This window comes from Oncorhynchus keta, chromosome 34 (genome assembly GCF_023373465.1).
Source record: "Oncorhynchus keta strain PuntledgeMale-10-30-2019 chromosome 34, Oket_V2, whole genome shotgun sequence".
Classification (NCBI taxonomy): Eukaryota; Metazoa; Chordata; class Actinopteri; order Salmoniformes; family Salmonidae; genus Oncorhynchus; species Oncorhynchus keta.
The window spans coordinates 18,326,394-18,345,491 of record NC_068454.1 but is presented as its reverse complement, the minus strand read 5'-3'; the positions used below and the strand labels follow the sequence as shown (position 1 = coordinate 18,345,491).

Below are 19,098 nucleotides of genomic sequence, written 5' to 3'. Positions count from 1 at the left end.
CTTGTCTGGATCATTTGGATCTAGTTTAGAAGCTACCAAGGCACTCAAGGAACACACTTATGTTATGTCACTCACCCTCTCTCGTGCCTGGTGCGGCGCGGTGTCTGGCTCAGCAGCCTCCTCCTCTTCCTCCTCTTGGACCTCCTCCAGAGTGGCTGGAGTGTCTATCTGGGCTGGTGTGTGGCTTCGTGCTAGGGACGGGGACGGGGCTGGGGATGGGGACCTGGCTTGGGACGAGGGGACGAAGAGCTGAGGAGTGATGGCCACCCCTTTGGCTTTGAAGTGGTCGTTGGCCTGCTTCCCGGCAACGAGGAGTACCAGCGAGCTGCCACTCTTACGGATCAACCCCACCACTTGCTCGTGACTGCTCTGCTCCACATTCACACCGTCCACCTCCACCACCATGTCTTCGTCCTCTAGACCAGCCCTGTCCGCGGCTCCACCCTTCACCACCTTACAGAGAAGACATCAAGGGGTGAGCTGAGATGTGAATGGTTTGGAACGTAAACAACAGTTGACAGTTGCTGAATGACAGGAGTGTTTCAGAGGTACGGAATTGAGACAAGCATGTGCTTTGCCTCTTGATCTTTCCCATGGTAGTTAATGTATTTGGGATGCATTCTCTTGTCTGTTAGGCTACCTGTTGGATATACAGTACCAGTCAAAAGTTTGGACACACCTACTCATTCAAGGGTTTTTCTTTATTTTTACTATTTTCTACATTGTAGAATAACAGTGAAGACATCAAACTCTGAAATAACACATATGGAATCATGTAGTAACCAAGAATGTGTTAAACAAATCAAAATATATTTTAGATTCTTCAAAGCAGCCACCCTTTGCCTTGATGACAGCTTTGCACACTGTTGGCAACCAGCTTCACCTGGAATGCTTTTCCAACAGTCTTGAAGGAGTTCCCACATATGCTGAGCACTTGTTGGCTGCTTTACCTTCACTCTGCGGTCCCACTCATCCCAAACCATCTCAATTGGGTTGAGGTCGGGTGATAGTGGAGGCCAGGTCATCTGATGCAGCACTCCATCACTCTCCTTCTTGGTAAAATAGCCCTTACACAGCCTGGAGGTGTGTTGGGTCATTGTCCTGTTGAAAAACAAATTATAGTCCCACTAAGCGCAAACCAGATGGGATGGCGTATCACTGCAGAATGCTGTGATAGCCATGCTGGTTAACTGTGCCTTGAATAAATAAATCACTGAAAGTGTCACCAGCAAAGCACCAGCACACCTCCTCCTCCATGCTTTACGGTGGGAACCACACATGCAGAGATCAGCCATTCACCTACTCTGCATCTCACAAAGACTCATCAGACCAAAGGACAGATTTCCACCGGTCTAATTTCCATTGCTAATGTTTCTTGGCCCAAGCAAGTCTCTTCTTGTTATTGGTGTCCTTTAGTAGTGGCTTGATTCACGCATTCTCCTCTGAACAGTTGATGTTGAGATGTGTCTGTTACTTGAACTCATTGAAGCATTTATTTGGGCTGCAATTCCTGAAGCTGGTAACTCTAATGAACTTGTCCTCTGCAGCAGAGGTAACTCTGGGTCTTCCTTTCCTGTGGCGGTCTTCATGAGAGCCAGTTTCATCTTAGCGCTTGATGTTTTTTGCGACTGAACTTTCAAAGTTCTTCACATATTCTGGAATGACTGACCTCCATGTCTTAAAGTAATGATAGACTGTCGTTTCTCTTTGCTTATTTCAGCTGTTCTTTGCTATAATATGGACTTGGTCTTTTACCAAATAGGGTTGTTACACAGAAGATAGCCCTATCTTGTCACAACACAACTTATTGGCTGAAACGCAAGAAATTCCACAAATGTACTTCTAACACCTGTTAATTGAAATGCATTCCAGGTGACTATCTCCATGAAGCTGGTTGAGAGAATGCCAAGAGTGCAAAGATGTCAGCAAGGCAAAGGGTGGCTACATTGTTTTTATTTGTTTAACACATTTTTGGTTGCTACATGATTCTGTATTATTTCATAGTTTTGATGTCTTCACTATTATTCTACAAACTTTGGACTAGTACTGTAGGTAGGTGCTCTGTTCATTGTAGTTACCTCTTTGACATACTGGCCAAAGACTCCCTGTATGCCGTTGAGGTGGAAGCCGTACCCGGCGGAGGTCTTCTCCATCTTGCACAGCTTGAGGAGGTCTGTGGTAACAGGGTCTGGGACAGGGGCCGGCACGCTCTCTGGGTAGCTGGGTGGAGGGGTTGCTGGAAGGAGGGATTCCATCATCTCTTCCAAGTATAACAGAGGAGAAACGCCTCCCTGTGGAAGATCACAATTAATCTCAGACCAATATCTCAATCCACACAGTAATCTTCTTTACTGCACTTCTGTTTCTGGACAGTTCCTGAGCCTATATACACTATGAAATGGCTGCCCCTCAGCCTTGAAGTTTTTCAACTTTAGTAGGCTTTTTGAATGGTCTTTAAAGTGCAAAACGGCATTTGGCAGAAGTAAATTAATCCGCCAACATGACTATAAGTGAACAGCTTCCAAGCAATACGACTGATAAATAGCTAACAATTTAGCTACACAGACTATCTGAGTTTACCTTGTATCTTTCAGACCTATATCTATCCTACCCTGCCTTTCTAAGGTCTTCGGAAGCCAAGTCAACAAACAGATTACCCACCATTTCGAATCTCACAATACCCTCTCTGCTATGCAATCCGGTTTCAGAGCTGGTCATGGGTGCACCTCAGCCATGCTCAAGGTCCTAAACGATATCTTAACCGCCATCGATAAGAAACATTACTGTGCAGCCGTATTCATTGATCTGGCCAAGGCTTTCGACTCTGTCAATCTCCTCATCGGCAGACTCGACAGCCTTGGTTTCTCAAATGATTGCCTCGCCTGGTTCACCAACTACTTCTCCGATAGAGTTCAGTGTGTCAAATTGGAGGGTCTGCTGTCTGGACCTCTGGCAGTCTCTATGGAGGTGCCACAGGGTTCAATTCTTGAACCGACTCTCTTCTCTGTATACATCAATGATTTCCCTCTTGCTGCTGGTGAGTCTCTGATCCACCTCTACGCAGACGACACCATTCTGTATACTTCTGGCCCTTCTTTGGACACTGTTAACAACCCTCCAGGCAAGCTTCAATGCCATACAACTCTCCTTCCGTGGCCTCCAATTGCTCTTTAATACAAGTAAAACTAAATGCATGCTCTTCAACCGATCGCTGCCTGCACCTGCCCGCCTGTCCAACATCACTACTCTGGACGGCTCTGACTTAGAATACGTGGACAACTACAAATACCTAGGTGTCTGGTTAGACTGTAAACTCTCCTTCCAGACCCACATCAAACATCTCCAATCCAAAGTTAAATCTAGAATTGGCTTCCTAGATCTCAACAACGCATCCTTCACTCATGCTGCCAAACATACCCTCGTAAAACTGACCATCCTACCGATCCTCGACTTCAGCGATGTCATTTACAAAGTAGCCCCCAACACTCTACTCAACCAATTGGATGCAGTCTATCACAGTGCCATCCGTTTTGTCACCAAAGCCCCATATATTACTCACCATTGCGACCTGTACACTCTCGTTGGCTGGTCCTCGCTTCATACTCGTCGCCAAACCCACTGGCTCCATGTCATCTACAAGACCCTGCTAGGTAAAGTCCCCCCTTATCTCAGCTCGCTGGTCACCATAGCATCACCCACCTGTAGCACGCACTCCAGCAGGTATATCTCTCTGGTCACCCCCAAAACCAATTCTTTCTTTGGCCGCCTCTCCTTCCAGTTCTCTGCTGCCAATGACTGGAGCGAACTACAAAAATCTTTGAAACTGGAAACACTTATCTCCCTCACTAGCTTTAAGCACCAACTGTTAGAGCAGCTCACAGATTACTGCACCTGTACATATCCCACCTATAATTTAGCCCAAACAACTACCTCTTTCCCTACTGTATTTATTTTATTTATTTATTTATTTTGCTCCTTTGCACCCCCTTATTTTTATTTCTACTTTGCACATTCTTCCACTGCAAATCTACCATTCCAGTGTTTAACTTGCTATGTTGTATTTACTTTGCCACCATGGCATTTATTTTGCCTTTACCTCCCTTATCTCACGTCATTTGCTCACATTGTATATAGACTTGTTTATACTGTATTATTGACTGTATGTTTGTTTTACTCCATGTGTAACTCTGTGTCGTTGTATGTGTCGAACTGCTTTGCTTTATCTTGGCCAGGTCGCAATTGTAAATGAGAACTTGTTCTCAACTTGCCTACCTGGTTAAATAAAGGTGAAATAAATAAATAAAACATCTTTATTGAACTTTTATTTCAATCTTTCCACTGTCTCTATGCACACTCACAGGGCTCTACAAACTGTCACTCCAACACACACACAAACGCACTCCATCATTTTCTCACTCACACATAATATGTACATAATTTTATACTGACGACACACACACACCAATTCACATGCAAGCTGCTGCTACTCTGTCGCCTAGTCCCCTTACCCCTAAAAGTGTTTAGTCAGCCACCAATTGTGCAAGTTCTCCCACTTAAAATGATGAGAGAGGCCTGTAATTTTCATCATAGGTACACTTCAACTATGACAGACAAAATTAGAAAAATAAATCCAGAAAATCACATTGTAGGATTTTTAAAGAATTTATTTGCAAATTATGGTGGAAAATAAGTATATCTCAATACTTTGTTATATACCCTTTGTTGGCAATGACAGAGGTCAAATGTTTTTACAAGGTTTTCACACACTGTTACTGGTATTTTGGCCCATTCCTCCATGCAGATCTCCTCTAGAGCAGTGATGTTTTGGGGCTGTTGCTGGGCAACACAGACTTTCAACTCCCACCAAAAGATTTTCTATGGGGCTGAGATCTGGAGACTGGCTAGGCCACCCCAGGACCTTGAAATGCATCTTACGAAGCCACTCCTTCGTTGCCCGGCGCTGTGTTTGGGATCATTGTCATGTTGAAAGACCCAGCCACGTTTCATCTTCAATGCCCTTGCTGATGGAAGGAGGTTTTCACTCAATATCTTGTGATACATGGCCCCATTCATTCTTTCCTTTACACGGATCAGTCGTCCTGGTCCCTTTGCAGAAAAACAGCCCCAAAGCAAGATGTTTCCACCCCCATGCTTCACAGTAGGTATGGTGTTCTTTGGATGCAACTCAGCATTCTTTGTCCTTCAAACATGACGAGTTGAGTTTTTACCAAAAAGTAATATTTTGGTTTCATCTGACCATATGACATTCTCCCAATCTTCTTCTGGATCATCCAAATGCTCTCTAGCAAACTTCAGATGGGCCTGGACATGTACTGGCTTAAGCAGGGGGACACGTCTGGCACTGCAGGATTTGAGTCCCTGGCGGCGTAGTGTGTGGTAGGCTTTGTTACTTTGGTCCCAGCTCTCTGCAGGTCATTCACTAGGTCCTCCCGTGTGGTTCTGGGATTTTTGCTCACCGTTCTTGTGATAATTTTGACCCCACGGGGTGAGATCTTGCGTTGCTCCCCAGATCGAGGGAGATGATCAGTGGTCTTGTATGTCTTCTTCAAACCAAGCTGCTTACCTATTGCAGATTCAGTCTTCCCAGCCTGGGGCAGGTCTACAATTTTGTTTCTGGTGTCCTTTGACAGCGCTTTGGTCTTGGCCATAGTGGAGTTTGGAGTGTGACTGAGGTTGTGGACAGGTGTATTTTATACTGATAACAAGTTCAAACAGGTGCCATTAATACAGGTAACGAGTGGAGGACAGAGGAGCCTCTTAAAGAAGAAGTTACAGGTCTGTGAGAGCCAGAAATCTTGCTTGTTTGTAGGTGACCAAATACTTATTTTCCACCATAATTTGCAAATAAATTCATTAAAAATCCTACAATCTGATTTTCTGGGTTTTTTTTCACATTTTGTCTGTTGAAGTGTGCCTATGATGAAAATTACAGGCCTCTCTCATCTTTTTAAGTGGCAGAACTTGCACAATTGGTGGCTGACTAAATAATTTTTTGCCCCACCGTATCTACCTCTATTACTCCAGTATCCCTCTCCCCTTTCTCCTATACATATCTACCTCCATCACTCCAGTATCCCTCTCCCCTTTCTCCTATACATATCTACCTCCATCACTCCAGTATCCCTGTTACCTTACCTCTATACATATCTACCTCCATCACTCCAGTATCCCTGTCACCTTACCTCTATACATATCTACCTCCATCACTCCAGTATCCCTCTCCCCTTTCTCCTATACATATCTACCTCCATCACTCCAGTATCCCTGTCACCTTACCCCTATACATATCTACCTCCATCACTCCAGTATCCCTGTCACCTTACCCCTATACATATCTACCTCCATCACTCCAGTATCCCTGTCACCTTACCCCTATACATATCTACCTCTATCACTCCAGTATCCCTGTTACCTTACCTCTATACATATCTACCTTCATCACTCCAGTATCCCTGTCACCTTACCTCTATACATATCTACCTCCATCACTCCAGTATCCCTGTCACCTTACCCCTACACATATCTACCTCCATCACTCCAGTATCCCTGTCACCTTACCTCTATACATATCTACCTCCATCACTCCAGTATCCCTGTCACCTTACCTCTATACATATCTACCTCCATCACTCCAGTATCCCTGTCACCTTACCTCTATACATATCTACCTCTATCACTCCAGTATCCCTGTCACCTTACCCCTATACATATCTACCTCTATCACTCCAGTATCCCTGTCACCTTACCTCTATACATATCTACCTCTATCACTCCAGTATCCCTGTCACCTTACCCCTATACATATCTACCTCTATCACTCCAGTATCCCTGTCACCTTACCTCTATACATATCTACCTCTATCACTCCAGTATCCCTGTCACCTTACCTCTATACATATCTACCTCTATCACTCCAGTATCCCTGTCACCTTACCCCTATACATATCTACCTCCATCACTCCAGTATCCCTGTCACCTTACCCCTATACATATCTACCTCCATCACACCAGTATCCCTGTCACCTTACCCCTATACATATCTACCTCCATCACTCCAGTATCCCTGTCACCTTACCTCTATACATATCTACCTCCATCACTCCAGTATCCCTGTCACCTTACCCCTATACATATCTACCTCCATCACTCCAGTATCCCTGTCACCTTACCCCTATACATATCTACCTCTATCACTCCAGTATCCCTGTTACCTTACCCCTACACATATCTACCTCCATCACTCCAGTATCCCTGTCACCTTCCCCCTATACATATCTACCTCCATCACTACAGTATCCCTGTCCCCTATACATATCTACCTCCATCACTCCAATATCCCTGTCACCTTACCTCTATACATATCTACCTCTATCACTCCAGTATCCCTGTCACCTTACCTCTATACATATCTACCTCCATCACTCCAGTATCCCTGTCACCTTACCTCTATACATATCTACCTCCATCACTCCAGTATCCCTGTCACCTTACCTCTATACATATCTACCTCCATCACTCCAGTATCCCTGTCACCTTACCTCTATACATATCTACCTCTATCACTCCAGTATCCCTGTCACCTTACCTCTATACATATCTACCTCTATCACTCCAGTATCCCTGTCACCTTACCTCTATACATATCTACCTCTATCACTCCAGTATCCCTGTCACCTTACCTCTATACATATCTACCTCTATCACTCCAGTATCCCTGTCACCTTACCCCTATACATATCTACCTCCATCACTCCAGTATCCCTGTCACCTTACCCCTATACATATCTACCTCCATCACTCCAGTATCCCTGTCACCTTACCCCTATACATATCTACCTCCATCACTCCAATATCCCTGTCACCTTACCTCTATACATATCTACCTCTATCACTCCAGTATCCCTGTCACCTTACCTCTATACATATCTACCTCCATCACTCCAGTATCCCTGTCACCTTACCCCTATACATATCTACCTCCATCACTCCAGTATCCCTGTCACCTTACCTCTATACATATCTACCTCTATCACTCCAGTATCCCTGTCACCTTACCCCTATACATATCTACCTCTATCACTCCAGTATCCCTGTTACCTTACCTCTATACATATCTACCTCTATCACTCCAGTATCCCTGTCACCTTACCCCTATACATATCTACCTCCATCACTCCAGTATCCCTGTTACCTTACCTCTATACATATCTACCTCTATCACTCCAGTATCCCTGTCACCTTACCCCTATACATATCTACCTCTATCACTCCAGTATCCCTGTCACCTTACCTCTATACATATCTACCTCTATCACTCCAGTATCCCTGTCACCTTACCTCTATACATATCTACCTACATCACTCCAGTATCCCTGTCACCTTACCTCTATACATATCTACCTCCATCACTCCAGTATCCCTGTTACCTTACCCCTATACATATCTACCTCTATCACTCCAGTATCCCTGTTACCTTACCTCTATACATATCTACCTCTATCACTCCAGTATCCCTGTTACCTTACCCCTATACATATCTACCTCTATCACTCCAGTATCCCTGTTACCTTACCCCTATACATATCTACCTCTATCACTCCAGTATCCCTGTCACCTTACCTCTATACATATCTACCTCCATCACTCCAGTATCCCTGTCACCTTACCTCTATACATATCTACCTCCATCACTCCAGTATCCCTGTCACCTTACCTCTATACATATCTACCTCCATCACTCCAGTATCCCTGTCACCTTCCCCCTATACATATCTACCTCCATCACTCCAGTATCCCTGTCACCTTACCCCTATACATATCTACCTCTATCACTCCAGTATCCCTGTTACCTTACCTCTATACATATCTACCTCCATTACTCCAGTATCCCTGTCACCTTACCTCTATACATATCTACCTCCATCACTCCAGTATCCCTGTCACCTTACCTCTATACATATCTACCTCCATCACTCCAGTATCCCTGTCACCTTACCTCTATACATATCTACCTCCATCACTCCAGTATCCCTGTCACCTTCCCCCTATACATATCTACCTCCATCACTCCAGTATCCCTGTCACCTTACCCCTATACATATCTACCTCTATCACTCCAGTATCCCTGTTACCTTACCCCTATACATATCTACCTCTATCACTCCAGTATCCCTGTTACCTTACCCCTATACATATCTACCTCTATCACTCCAGTATCCCTGTTACCTTACCCCTATACATATCTACCTCTATCACTCCAGTATCCCTGTCACCTTACCCCTATACATATCTACCTCTATCACTCCAGTATCCCTGTCACCTTACCCCTATACATATCTACCTCTATCACTCCAGTATCCCTGTCACCTTACCCCTATACATATCTACCTCTATCACTCCAGTATCCCTGTCACCTTACCTCTATACATATCTACCTCCATCACTCCAGTATCCCTGTCACCTTACCCCTATACATATCTACCTCCATCACTCCAGTATCCCTGTCACCTTACCTCTATACATATCTACCTCCATCACTCCAGTATCCCTGTCACCTTACCCCTATACATATCTACCTCCATCACTCCAGTATCCCTGTCACCTTACCTCTATACATATCTACCTCTATCACTCCAGTATCCCTGTCACCTTACCTCTATACCTATCTACCTCCATCACTCCAGTATCCCTGTCACCTTACCTCTATACATATCTACCTCTATCACTCCAGTATCCCTGTCTCCTTTCCCCTATACATATCTACCTCTATCACTCCAGTATCCCTGTCACCTTACCTCTATACCTATCTACCTCCATCACTCCAGTATCCCTGTCTCCTTTCCCCTATACCTATCTACCTCCATCACTCCAGTATCCCTTCTCATGTTAATGTGGTATTGGTTCTGACTTTTTAAATATTTTCTGTACATAGTATGCTTACTTACTTATTTACTTTATTGTGTATTTCATATTTCCTATTCTTATTTATTTTTCTCTTCTAGTAATAGTTTGTTATTGATTATTGCATTGTTGGGTTTTAAGTTTGCAAGAAAGGCATTTCACTGTACTTGTGGATGTGACATTAAATCCTGAACTGTATATATAGAAATTACCGAGTTTTTCACCAGTTTGATGACATAATTGTGAAGCCTTTTCAAAAGATGAGTGGATGTGATCTGGGGTTCAAACAGTTTCTCAGTGGTGTGGTGCTCATCAGTATCAGCCACAGCTTCATTATAATCCCAAAGGAAAAACTGATCCTTGATCAGCACTCCAACTCTAAGACACTTTGTAAATATGGGGCCAGATGTTTAGACCAATGTGCTTGAGCCAACTCCTATGACCGTTGTTTCATACATTTATTTCCTAAATCCAACAAGAAAGATTGATCCCAGAACCCTCACCATCTTGTAGAGCTTGTCAGTGTCTTCATCAACCACCAGGAGGCAGCACTTGCTGCCACACTGCCTGATCCTGTCCACCACCTGCTCATGGCTGCAGCCATCCACTTCCACACCCTCCACGGCAACCAGCCTGTCCATCTCCTTTAATCCTGCCCTCTCGGCTGGGCTACCCCTGTCAATGTCCCTGATGAAGTGGCCTGCAGGTAGGATGATATTAAGATGGTGTTATTGTGTAAAATTATTCAGACAGATGGCTATTGTTGTTGGTGAATAGTTTAATAGTGATGATTCTATGTGGCTATTGGCAGATGTGTTGTTATAAGACATTATAAGGGGTACATACACGCTTATGAAAAGTCATTATAACCGCATCATAATGCATTATACCTGTTTGCTTATAGTAGTGTAACCAAGTTTTTCTTTGGATACCTACTGAACATCCAAACACACAGACCTGTCTTGTTAGGCTCAGTCCTTAGGAAGTATCCATAGCCATCTGATCCTTTGACCAAGTCTGCGATGCGTGGCTTCAGTGGGAGGAGCTTCGCTGTGGCTAGCCCCGCCCCTATCCTGGTGCGTTTTATCTTGTAGAACCTGTCTGTGTCCTCATCCACCAATAGGAACATGACGCTGCTGCCTGATGCCTTGACCTGACACAGATCACACAACGGGCTCATTCGGGCGGGCGCAAAGTTAAATAACGTTTAGATCGAAATTAACAGAAGAATAGTAAACATTCTTATCTGTCATGTAAAATAAAGACTTATGACATATCTTGCCTAAACGTAACCAATCACATTTGTTTCTGCCCTCAAGGCTGAGTTGCCCAGGGAAACCAAATGGAATTAACACTGATTTGCCAAATGATCCCTGTCCTGACTCCTGTATTCTGAGTGAACAAAATGCGTTGACAGGCTGTAGAATAATATGCCAGATATTGAAGTTAAAAGTTAACCGCAGAGTAGTGTAAATAAGGACTGAACCCTGACCTTTTCAACTATCTGGTCATGAGTGGCGTTCTCAGTGTTCTCCCCGTTGACCTCTATCAGGCGATCGTTGGTCTTGACCCCTGCCCTCCCGGCCACACCCCCTGGAGCCACCTCTGTCATGAATATGCCCACGTCACCTGGGACAGGAAATGGAGGAAAGAAAATGTAGTTTAAAATCACAATCCTAAATTCATTATCATTGGACATAAAGAAGACAGGAATGTATGTTAAGGGCCCACACCATGTGAGACGAAGATAATGTGTTAATTTGATGCTTGATCAACAAGCAAAACAATTTAATATGAATCCTCAGAGATTACAATAATTGCTGTTGTCAGTTTGGTTCTTCTCTCTTGTCAGCAATATCACAATCAAAGAGATACACACACACACACACACACACACACACAGTAATTTTTTTTGTGCGTGTGTGTGTGTGTGTGTGTGTGTGTGTGTGTGTGTGTGTGTGTGCGTGTGTGCCCGCATGCATGTCCCACCCCTCTCATCTTTGATAGAGCTCAAAGAGAAGCCGTAGCCCCCGCTGGACTTGGCCAGGTAGCAGAGTTTGGGTTTGGGCGCCCCTCCTCCCACCCCGTTCATGGCGTGCTGGGTGGGTGTGGCGTGTGGGTCAGACAGGTCCACCCCCTCAGTCTTAGCCTGCTTGTAGGATGCCACATCCAGAACGTGGAAGGTGACCGATGCACCACTCTCCTTCACCAGGTCCACTACCTAACCCAGGACACACAGCACAGGAGAAAGAGATGGGACAAAGTATGGTATGGTGCTACATTAGTACAGTACTTATTGCTACATGTGTTCTCTAGTAATTCCACATTTACCTAACTTATACTGGTACCTTACCCCAGGCACTTTAAAGGACTTGATAGGTGTGAACAATATAAGCAGATAAGGTTATTACCATACTATTACTACATCTTACATCTTTATCATTTCAATACAGTAAAAAAAGAGGGAGGGTCTAGGGCTTATGTGGAATCGGACCACTGCTAGCCCTGTCAGTTTCCCCTCTCCCCCTCCTCACCCGTGTGTGGTCCATCTCGTCCACATAGGTCCCGTTGACCCGGAGGATGCGGTCTCCGTCCTTCAAACCCACCAGCTTAGCCGGGCTGCCCCTCTCCAGGTTCCTGATCAGGTGACCATCCTCTCCTTGCTCCACCCTCAAGAGGAAGCCAAAACTTTGACCTGGCTTCTTACTCAGCACTATCACCTTCGGCCTATACCCAGCCATGTCCTGCAACAGAGACCACAGGGTATGAATACAATACAAGACACACACACACACACAAACACACATACACACACACACACACACACACACACACACACACACACACACACACACACACACACACACACACACACACACACACACACACACACACACACACACACACACACACACACTGGTGAGCACAGTCACTCTCTGTTTTTACCCTGCCATGTCTTGTAATACAGACCAGAATGCGGGTGTGCTGACACACACAAACCTACCTTCTCTTCCCTACCCCAAACCTACCTTCTCTTCCCTACCCCAAACCTACCTTCTCTTCCCTACCCCAAACCTACCTTCTCTTCCATAACCCCCCCAAAAAATTCTGACCCTCAAATAATCCACTGTGTGTATGAGTGGTAAACCCCATTCTATCTAATCTCAATGTCTGAAACTTCCCCCACTATCTTGAAGGAGATCCCACATATGCTGAGCACTTGTTGGCTGCTTTTCCCTCACTCTGTAGTCCAACTCATCCCAAACCATCTCAATTGGGTTGAGGTTGTGATTGTGGAGGCCAGGTCATCTGATGCAGCACTCCATCACTCTCCTTGGTCAAATAGCCCTTATACAGCCAGGATGTGTGTTGAGGATCATTGTCGTGTTGAAAAACAAAATGATAGTCCCTCTAAGTGCAAACCAGATGGGATGGCATATCGGTGCAGAATGCTGTGGTAGCCATGCTGGTTAAGTGTGCCTTGAATTCTAAATAAATCACAGACAGTGTCACCAGCAAAGCACCCCCACACCTCCTCCATGCTTCACGGTGGGAACCACACATGTGGAGATCATCTGTTCACGTACTCTGCGTCTCACAAAGACACAGCGTATGAAACCAAAAATCTCAAATTTGGACTCATCAGACAAAAGGACATGTCCATTATTCGTGTTTCTTGGCCCAAGCAAGTCTCTTCTTATTGGTGTCCTTTAGTAGTGGTTTCTTTGCAGCAATTCAACCATGAAGGCCTGATTCACACAGTCTCCTCTGAACAGTTGATGTTGAGATGTGTCTGTTACTTGAACTCCTTGAAGCATTTATTTGGGCTGCAATCTGAGGTGCAGTTAATTTCCGACTGGCTCAAATGCATTAAGAAGGAAAGAAATTACACAAATTATCTTTTAACAAGGCACACCCGTTAATTGAAATGCATTCCAGGTGACTACCTCATGAAGCTGTTTGAGAGAATGCTACGAGTGTGCAAATCTGTCATCAAGGCAAAGTTTTTGGTTACTACATGATTCTATATGTGTTATTTCTTAGTTTTGATGTCTTCTATAATTTTATTATGTAGAAAATTGTAAAGACAAAGAAAAACCCAGGAATGAGTAAGTGTGTCCAAGCTTTTGAATGGTACTGGAGCTATACCAGTGGAGGCTGGTGAGGGGAGGACGGCTCATAATAATGGCTGGAACGGAGCGAATGAAATGGCATCAGACATATGCTTGTAAAAACCATGTTTTTGATAACCATTCCACTGATTCTGCTCCAGCCATTACCACAAGCTCAACCTCCCAATTAAGGTGCCACCAACCTCCTGTGAGATATACTGTAGCAACTCAAAGGTATGTATTGTATAGCAACGTCACCATCAGATAAATTGCAGTAAATCGGGGGTGGAGTGGAACATTTGCACAACAGAAATGTGATTGGCAATATAGAGAGATATAACAGGGATATAAACACATATATTAAAAGACTGGATATCCCATAGAGATAAGAGATCACATAGGTCAGTGTAGGGTTGGGCTCAATGTCATTGATTACACTGATACTTTCCTGACAAGAGATCTCTAGAGAGTGTATTCTGCGAACCATTATGCTGAATCCCTATCTCGCACAAACACGCACACAGACACACCACGATCTACACTCGTGTTTTAACAGTGTAGCAAAGTGCTGATAGTTCTAGAAAAGGTTAACCTGCTGTGCTACCTCTCACGTGGCCATGGGTTGTTAATGGTTAACAGCAGCTAGGGCCAGCTGAAGGTGCGAAGGGCTCTTTAAACTGGAATATGTGAATTTGACCCCCCAATAAAGATGGTCAACATGAGAATCCTTGTAATGTTTATGACACTGTTATTACAGAGAGAAAGTAAGACGTGACAGGTGTGTGTGTTTGTGTTCAGGTGTAGTGTAAGTCTGTGTGTGGCAGTGTGCTGATATGTCTGTTCCTACATTTTGCTAATCTAGTTCTATAATTTAATCCTTGACACAGTCACTGTAGACTGCTGTTTTTAGGGAGACTGTTTCCTGGAAGTAGATGCAGTCCTATAAACTAACCCAAGATGACAATTGCAAGGAAACACCATCTACATTGAGTGGAACCATGGTCCTTTCCCAAGAGATTGAATCCTCATTGTGGGGGCACATGTCACGTACTAACCCCAAAGTGTCCTGTATTGTTATTTGGAGCCCCTCTCTCCACTGCACCTGTGTCTCTGTTGTTGCTCTATATCTCCATATGAGTCATTTAGCAGACACTCTTATACAGAAACTTACAGGAGCAATTTGGGTGAAAAATAAGATAGGTGAAAAATCTATTTGGCTCGGGGATTTGAACCAGTGACCTTTCAGTTACTGGTCCAACTCTCTTAACCGCTACGCTACCTACAGTTGAAGTGGGAAGTTTACATACACCCTAGCCAAATACATTTAAACTCAGTTTTTCACAATTCCTGACATTTAATCCTAGTAAAAATGCCCTGTCTTTGGTCAGTTAGGATCGCCACTTTATTTTAAGAATGTGAAATGTCAGAATAAAAGTAGAGAGAATGATTTATTTCAGCTTTTATTTCTTTCATCACATTACTAGTGGGTCTGACGTTTACATACACTCAATTAGTATTTGGTAGCGTTGCCTTTAATTTGTTTAACTTGGGTCAAACAATACATCCACATAATTTTCCTTCCACGTAATTGTCCTACCCCATGATGCCATCTATGTTGTGTAGTGCACCAAAGCACCCCCACAACATGATGCTGCCACCCCTGTACTTCATGGTTGGGATGGTGTTCTTTGGCTTGCAAGCCTTCCCCTTTTCCCTACAAACATAACGATGGTCATTGTGGCCAAACAGTTCTATTTTTTGTTTCATCAGACCAGAGGAAAGTTCTTCAAAAAGTACGACCTTTGTCCCCATGTGCAGTTGCAAACCGTAGTCTGGCTTTTTTATGGCGGTTTTGGAGCAGTGGCTTCTTCCTTGCTGAGCGGCCTTTCAGGTTATGTCGATATAAGGACTCGTTTTACTGTGGATATAGATACTTTTGTTTCCTCCAGCATCTTCACAAGGTCCTTTTCTGTTGTTCTGGGATTGATTTGCACTTATCGCACCAAAGTACGTTTATCTCTAAGAGACAGAACGCGTCTCCTTCCTGAGTGGTATGACGGCTGCGTACTATTGTTTGTACAAATGAACGTGGTGCCTTCAGGCGTTTGTAAATTGCTCCCAAGGATGAACCAGACTTGTGGAGATCTCCAATTTTTTTTCTGAGGTCTTGGCTGATTTCATTTGATTTTCCAATGATGTCAAGCAAAGAGGCACTCAGTTTGAATGTAGGCCCTGAAATACATCCACACGTATACCTCCAATTGACTCAAATTATGTCAATTAAGTTCAAGAAGCTTCTAAAGCCATGACATAATTTTCTGGAATTTTCCAAGCTGTTTAAAGGCACAGTCAACCTAGTGTATTGTATGTAAACTTCTGACCCACTGGAATTGTGATACAGTGAATTATAAGTGAAATAATCTGTCTGTAAACAATTGTTGGAAAAATTACTTGTGTCATGCACAAAGTAGATGTCCTAACTGACTTGCCAAAACTATAGTTTGTTAACAAGAAATTTGTGGAGTGGTTGAAAAATCAGTTTTAATGACTCCAACCTAAGTGTATGTAAACTTCCGACTTTAACTGTATGTCCATCATAGTCAGTCTTAAACACCTGCCATTGCCCACCACCACACATAAGATAAGCAGTGCATGTGATATCAAAACACTGAGCAAATAGTAGAATTGATCATGTTAACAAATATAGCATTAATTAGCATCAAAAGCTAAGTAACTAAACATAATATATACGTGATTCATTTGATAGACCACAACAATAGGAGAAATAGTAGAACATTCCCTCACCTGCTCCTGTCTCTCGTCCCAGTCCAGAGGAGGATCTTCTGTTGTTAAGGTGGTATCTCTGTTTCTTCCCAATTTCTCGCTCTTGCTCTCGCTCTCTCATTTCATTCCTCCTCTCTCTCTCTCTCTCTCTCTCTCTCTCTCTCTCTCTCTCTCTCTCTCTCTCTCTCTCTCTCTCTCTCTCTCTTTTTCTCTCTCTCTCGCTCATACTCTCGCTCTCTCATTTCATTCCTCTCTCTCTCTCTCTCTCTCTCTCTCTCTCTCTCTCTCTCTCTCTCTCTCTCTCTCTCTCTCCCTCTCTCTTTCTCTCTCTCTGAAGGACTTTGACAGGTCAAAGTTGGACTTAAAGGCTGAGTTATTTAACAGTGTCTCGTGGCATCTTGGGAGACACACGTCTAAACAGTCCAGGTATCCCTTTAAAACCACCGTGTTAATCACAACCCAGTCATCTGTTTAGAATGTTTAAATATGACAGAGGAGGGTGGAGAAAGCTACTGACAGTGTCAAGGATCAAGACTTGGCAACATCACCACAACAACCCAATGACAATAACAGCAGTGATGATGGGTTAATGGGAGAAAAGACTGGCTGACTGGGTGTATTGCCTGGATGGAAGAATTCCATGCTTTATGGTGGAAATGGGCTTATATGTGGGATAGTCCCCCAGTATAGTATGCAATGTATACAGTGCCATGCGAAAGTTTTCGGCCCCCTTGAACTTTGCGACCTTTTGCCACATTTCAGGCTTCAAACATAAAGATATAAAACTGTATTTTTTTGTGAAGAATCAACAACAACGGATTTGTATCCAAATCCGGCTTTAAACTTCTTCACAACAGTATCTCGGACCTGCCTGGTTTGTTCCTTGTTCTTCATGATGCTCTCTGCGCTTTTAACAGACCTCTGTAACTATCACAGTGCAGGTGCATTTATACGGAGACTTGATTACACACAGGTGGATTGTATTTATCATCATTAGTCATTTAGGTCAACATTGGATCATTCAGAGATCCTCACTGAACTTCTGGAGATAGTTTGCTGCACTGAAAGTAAAGGGGCTGAATAATTTTGCACGCCCAATTTTTCAGTTTTTGAATTGTTAAAAAAGTTTGAAATATCCAATAAATGTCGTTCCACTTCATGATTGTGTCCCACTTGTTGTTGATTCTTCACAAAAAAAAACAGTTTTATATCTTTATGTTTGAAGCCTGAAATGTGGCAAAAGGTCGCAAAGTTCAAGTGGGCCGAATACTTTCGCAAGGCACTGTAGTACTGGTCTGCTACTTGCTCACTGACACTATAAGCCCAGACACACAGCTTGTCCGACCAACAATATCTAAACGCGTCTCAACTCAGTTATCAGTATGGCAATCAAAAATATCATTTTTTGACAATGTAGCTTTGGATGAAATGTTTAAGTTGAGTTTAGGGTTTGAAGGACTGTAATAATTGGACTTGGACCATTATGAAGCTTGCAGAAGGGAATATGGGTCCATGTAACAGAGGGAGTTTGAGAACATTTAACGCTTAACACTCCTCCCACAGAGAGAGACCATGATGAATAACACTCCTCCCAGAGAGAGAGACCATGATGAATAACACTTCTCTCAGGGGAGAGAGACCATGATGAATAACACTCCTCCCAGAGAGAGAGAGAACATGATGAATAACACTCCTCTCAGGGAGAGAGAGACCATGATGAATAACACTCCTCTCATGGAGAGAGAGACCAGGATAAATAATACTCCTCCCAGGGAGAGAGAGACCATGATGAATAACACTCCTCCCAGAGAGAGAGAGACCGTGACAAATAACATTTCTCTCAGAGAGACACCATGATGAATAGCTCTCCTCTAAGAGAGACCATGATGAATAACACTCTTCTCAGAGAGAGAGAGACCATGATGAATAACACTCCTCCCAGAGAGAGTGAGACAGTGACGAATAACACTTCTCTCAGAGAGAGAAACCATGATGAATAACACTCCTCTCAGAGAGAGAGAGACAATGATGAATAACACTCCTCTCAGAGAGACCATGATGAATAACACTCCTCCCAAAGAGAGTGAGACAGTGACGAATAACACTTCTCTCAGAGAGAGACCATGATGAATAACACTCCTCTCAGAGAGAGAGAGACAATGATGAATAACACTCCTCTCAGAGAGACCATGATGAATAACACTCCTCCCAAAGAGAGTGAGACAGTGACGAATAACACTTCTCTCAGAGAGAGACCATGATAAATAACTCCTCTCAGAGA

The 19,098-nt window shown here is 43.7% G+C and overlaps 1 protein-coding gene across 1 annotated transcript in view; it reads right to left on the bottom strand.

The window, feature by feature from the left end:
- LOC118377139 (Na(+)/H(+) exchange regulatory cofactor NHE-RF3-like) overlaps positions 1-17,001 on the bottom strand; it is a 17,527-nt gene extending 526 nt beyond the window's left edge. Inside the window, exons 1-8 of the mRNA XM_035763975.2 lie at positions 16,839-17,001; positions 12,456-12,665; positions 11,911-12,142; positions 11,414-11,550; positions 10,879-11,074; positions 10,425-10,621; positions 2,079-2,291; positions 76-453 (exon numbers count right to left, since the gene is read on the bottom strand). Coding sequence (XP_035619868.1) covers positions 76-453; positions 2,079-2,291; positions 10,425-10,621; positions 10,879-11,074; positions 11,414-11,550; positions 11,911-12,142; positions 12,456-12,662 — 1,560 coding nt within the window. The 5' untranslated portion in view covers positions 12,663-12,665; positions 16,839-17,001. The remainder of the gene's footprint in view (positions 1-75; positions 454-2,078; positions 2,292-10,424; positions 10,622-10,878; positions 11,075-11,413; positions 11,551-11,910; positions 12,143-12,455; positions 12,666-16,838) is intronic.
- Positions 17,002-19,098: the final 2,097 nt, after the last annotated feature.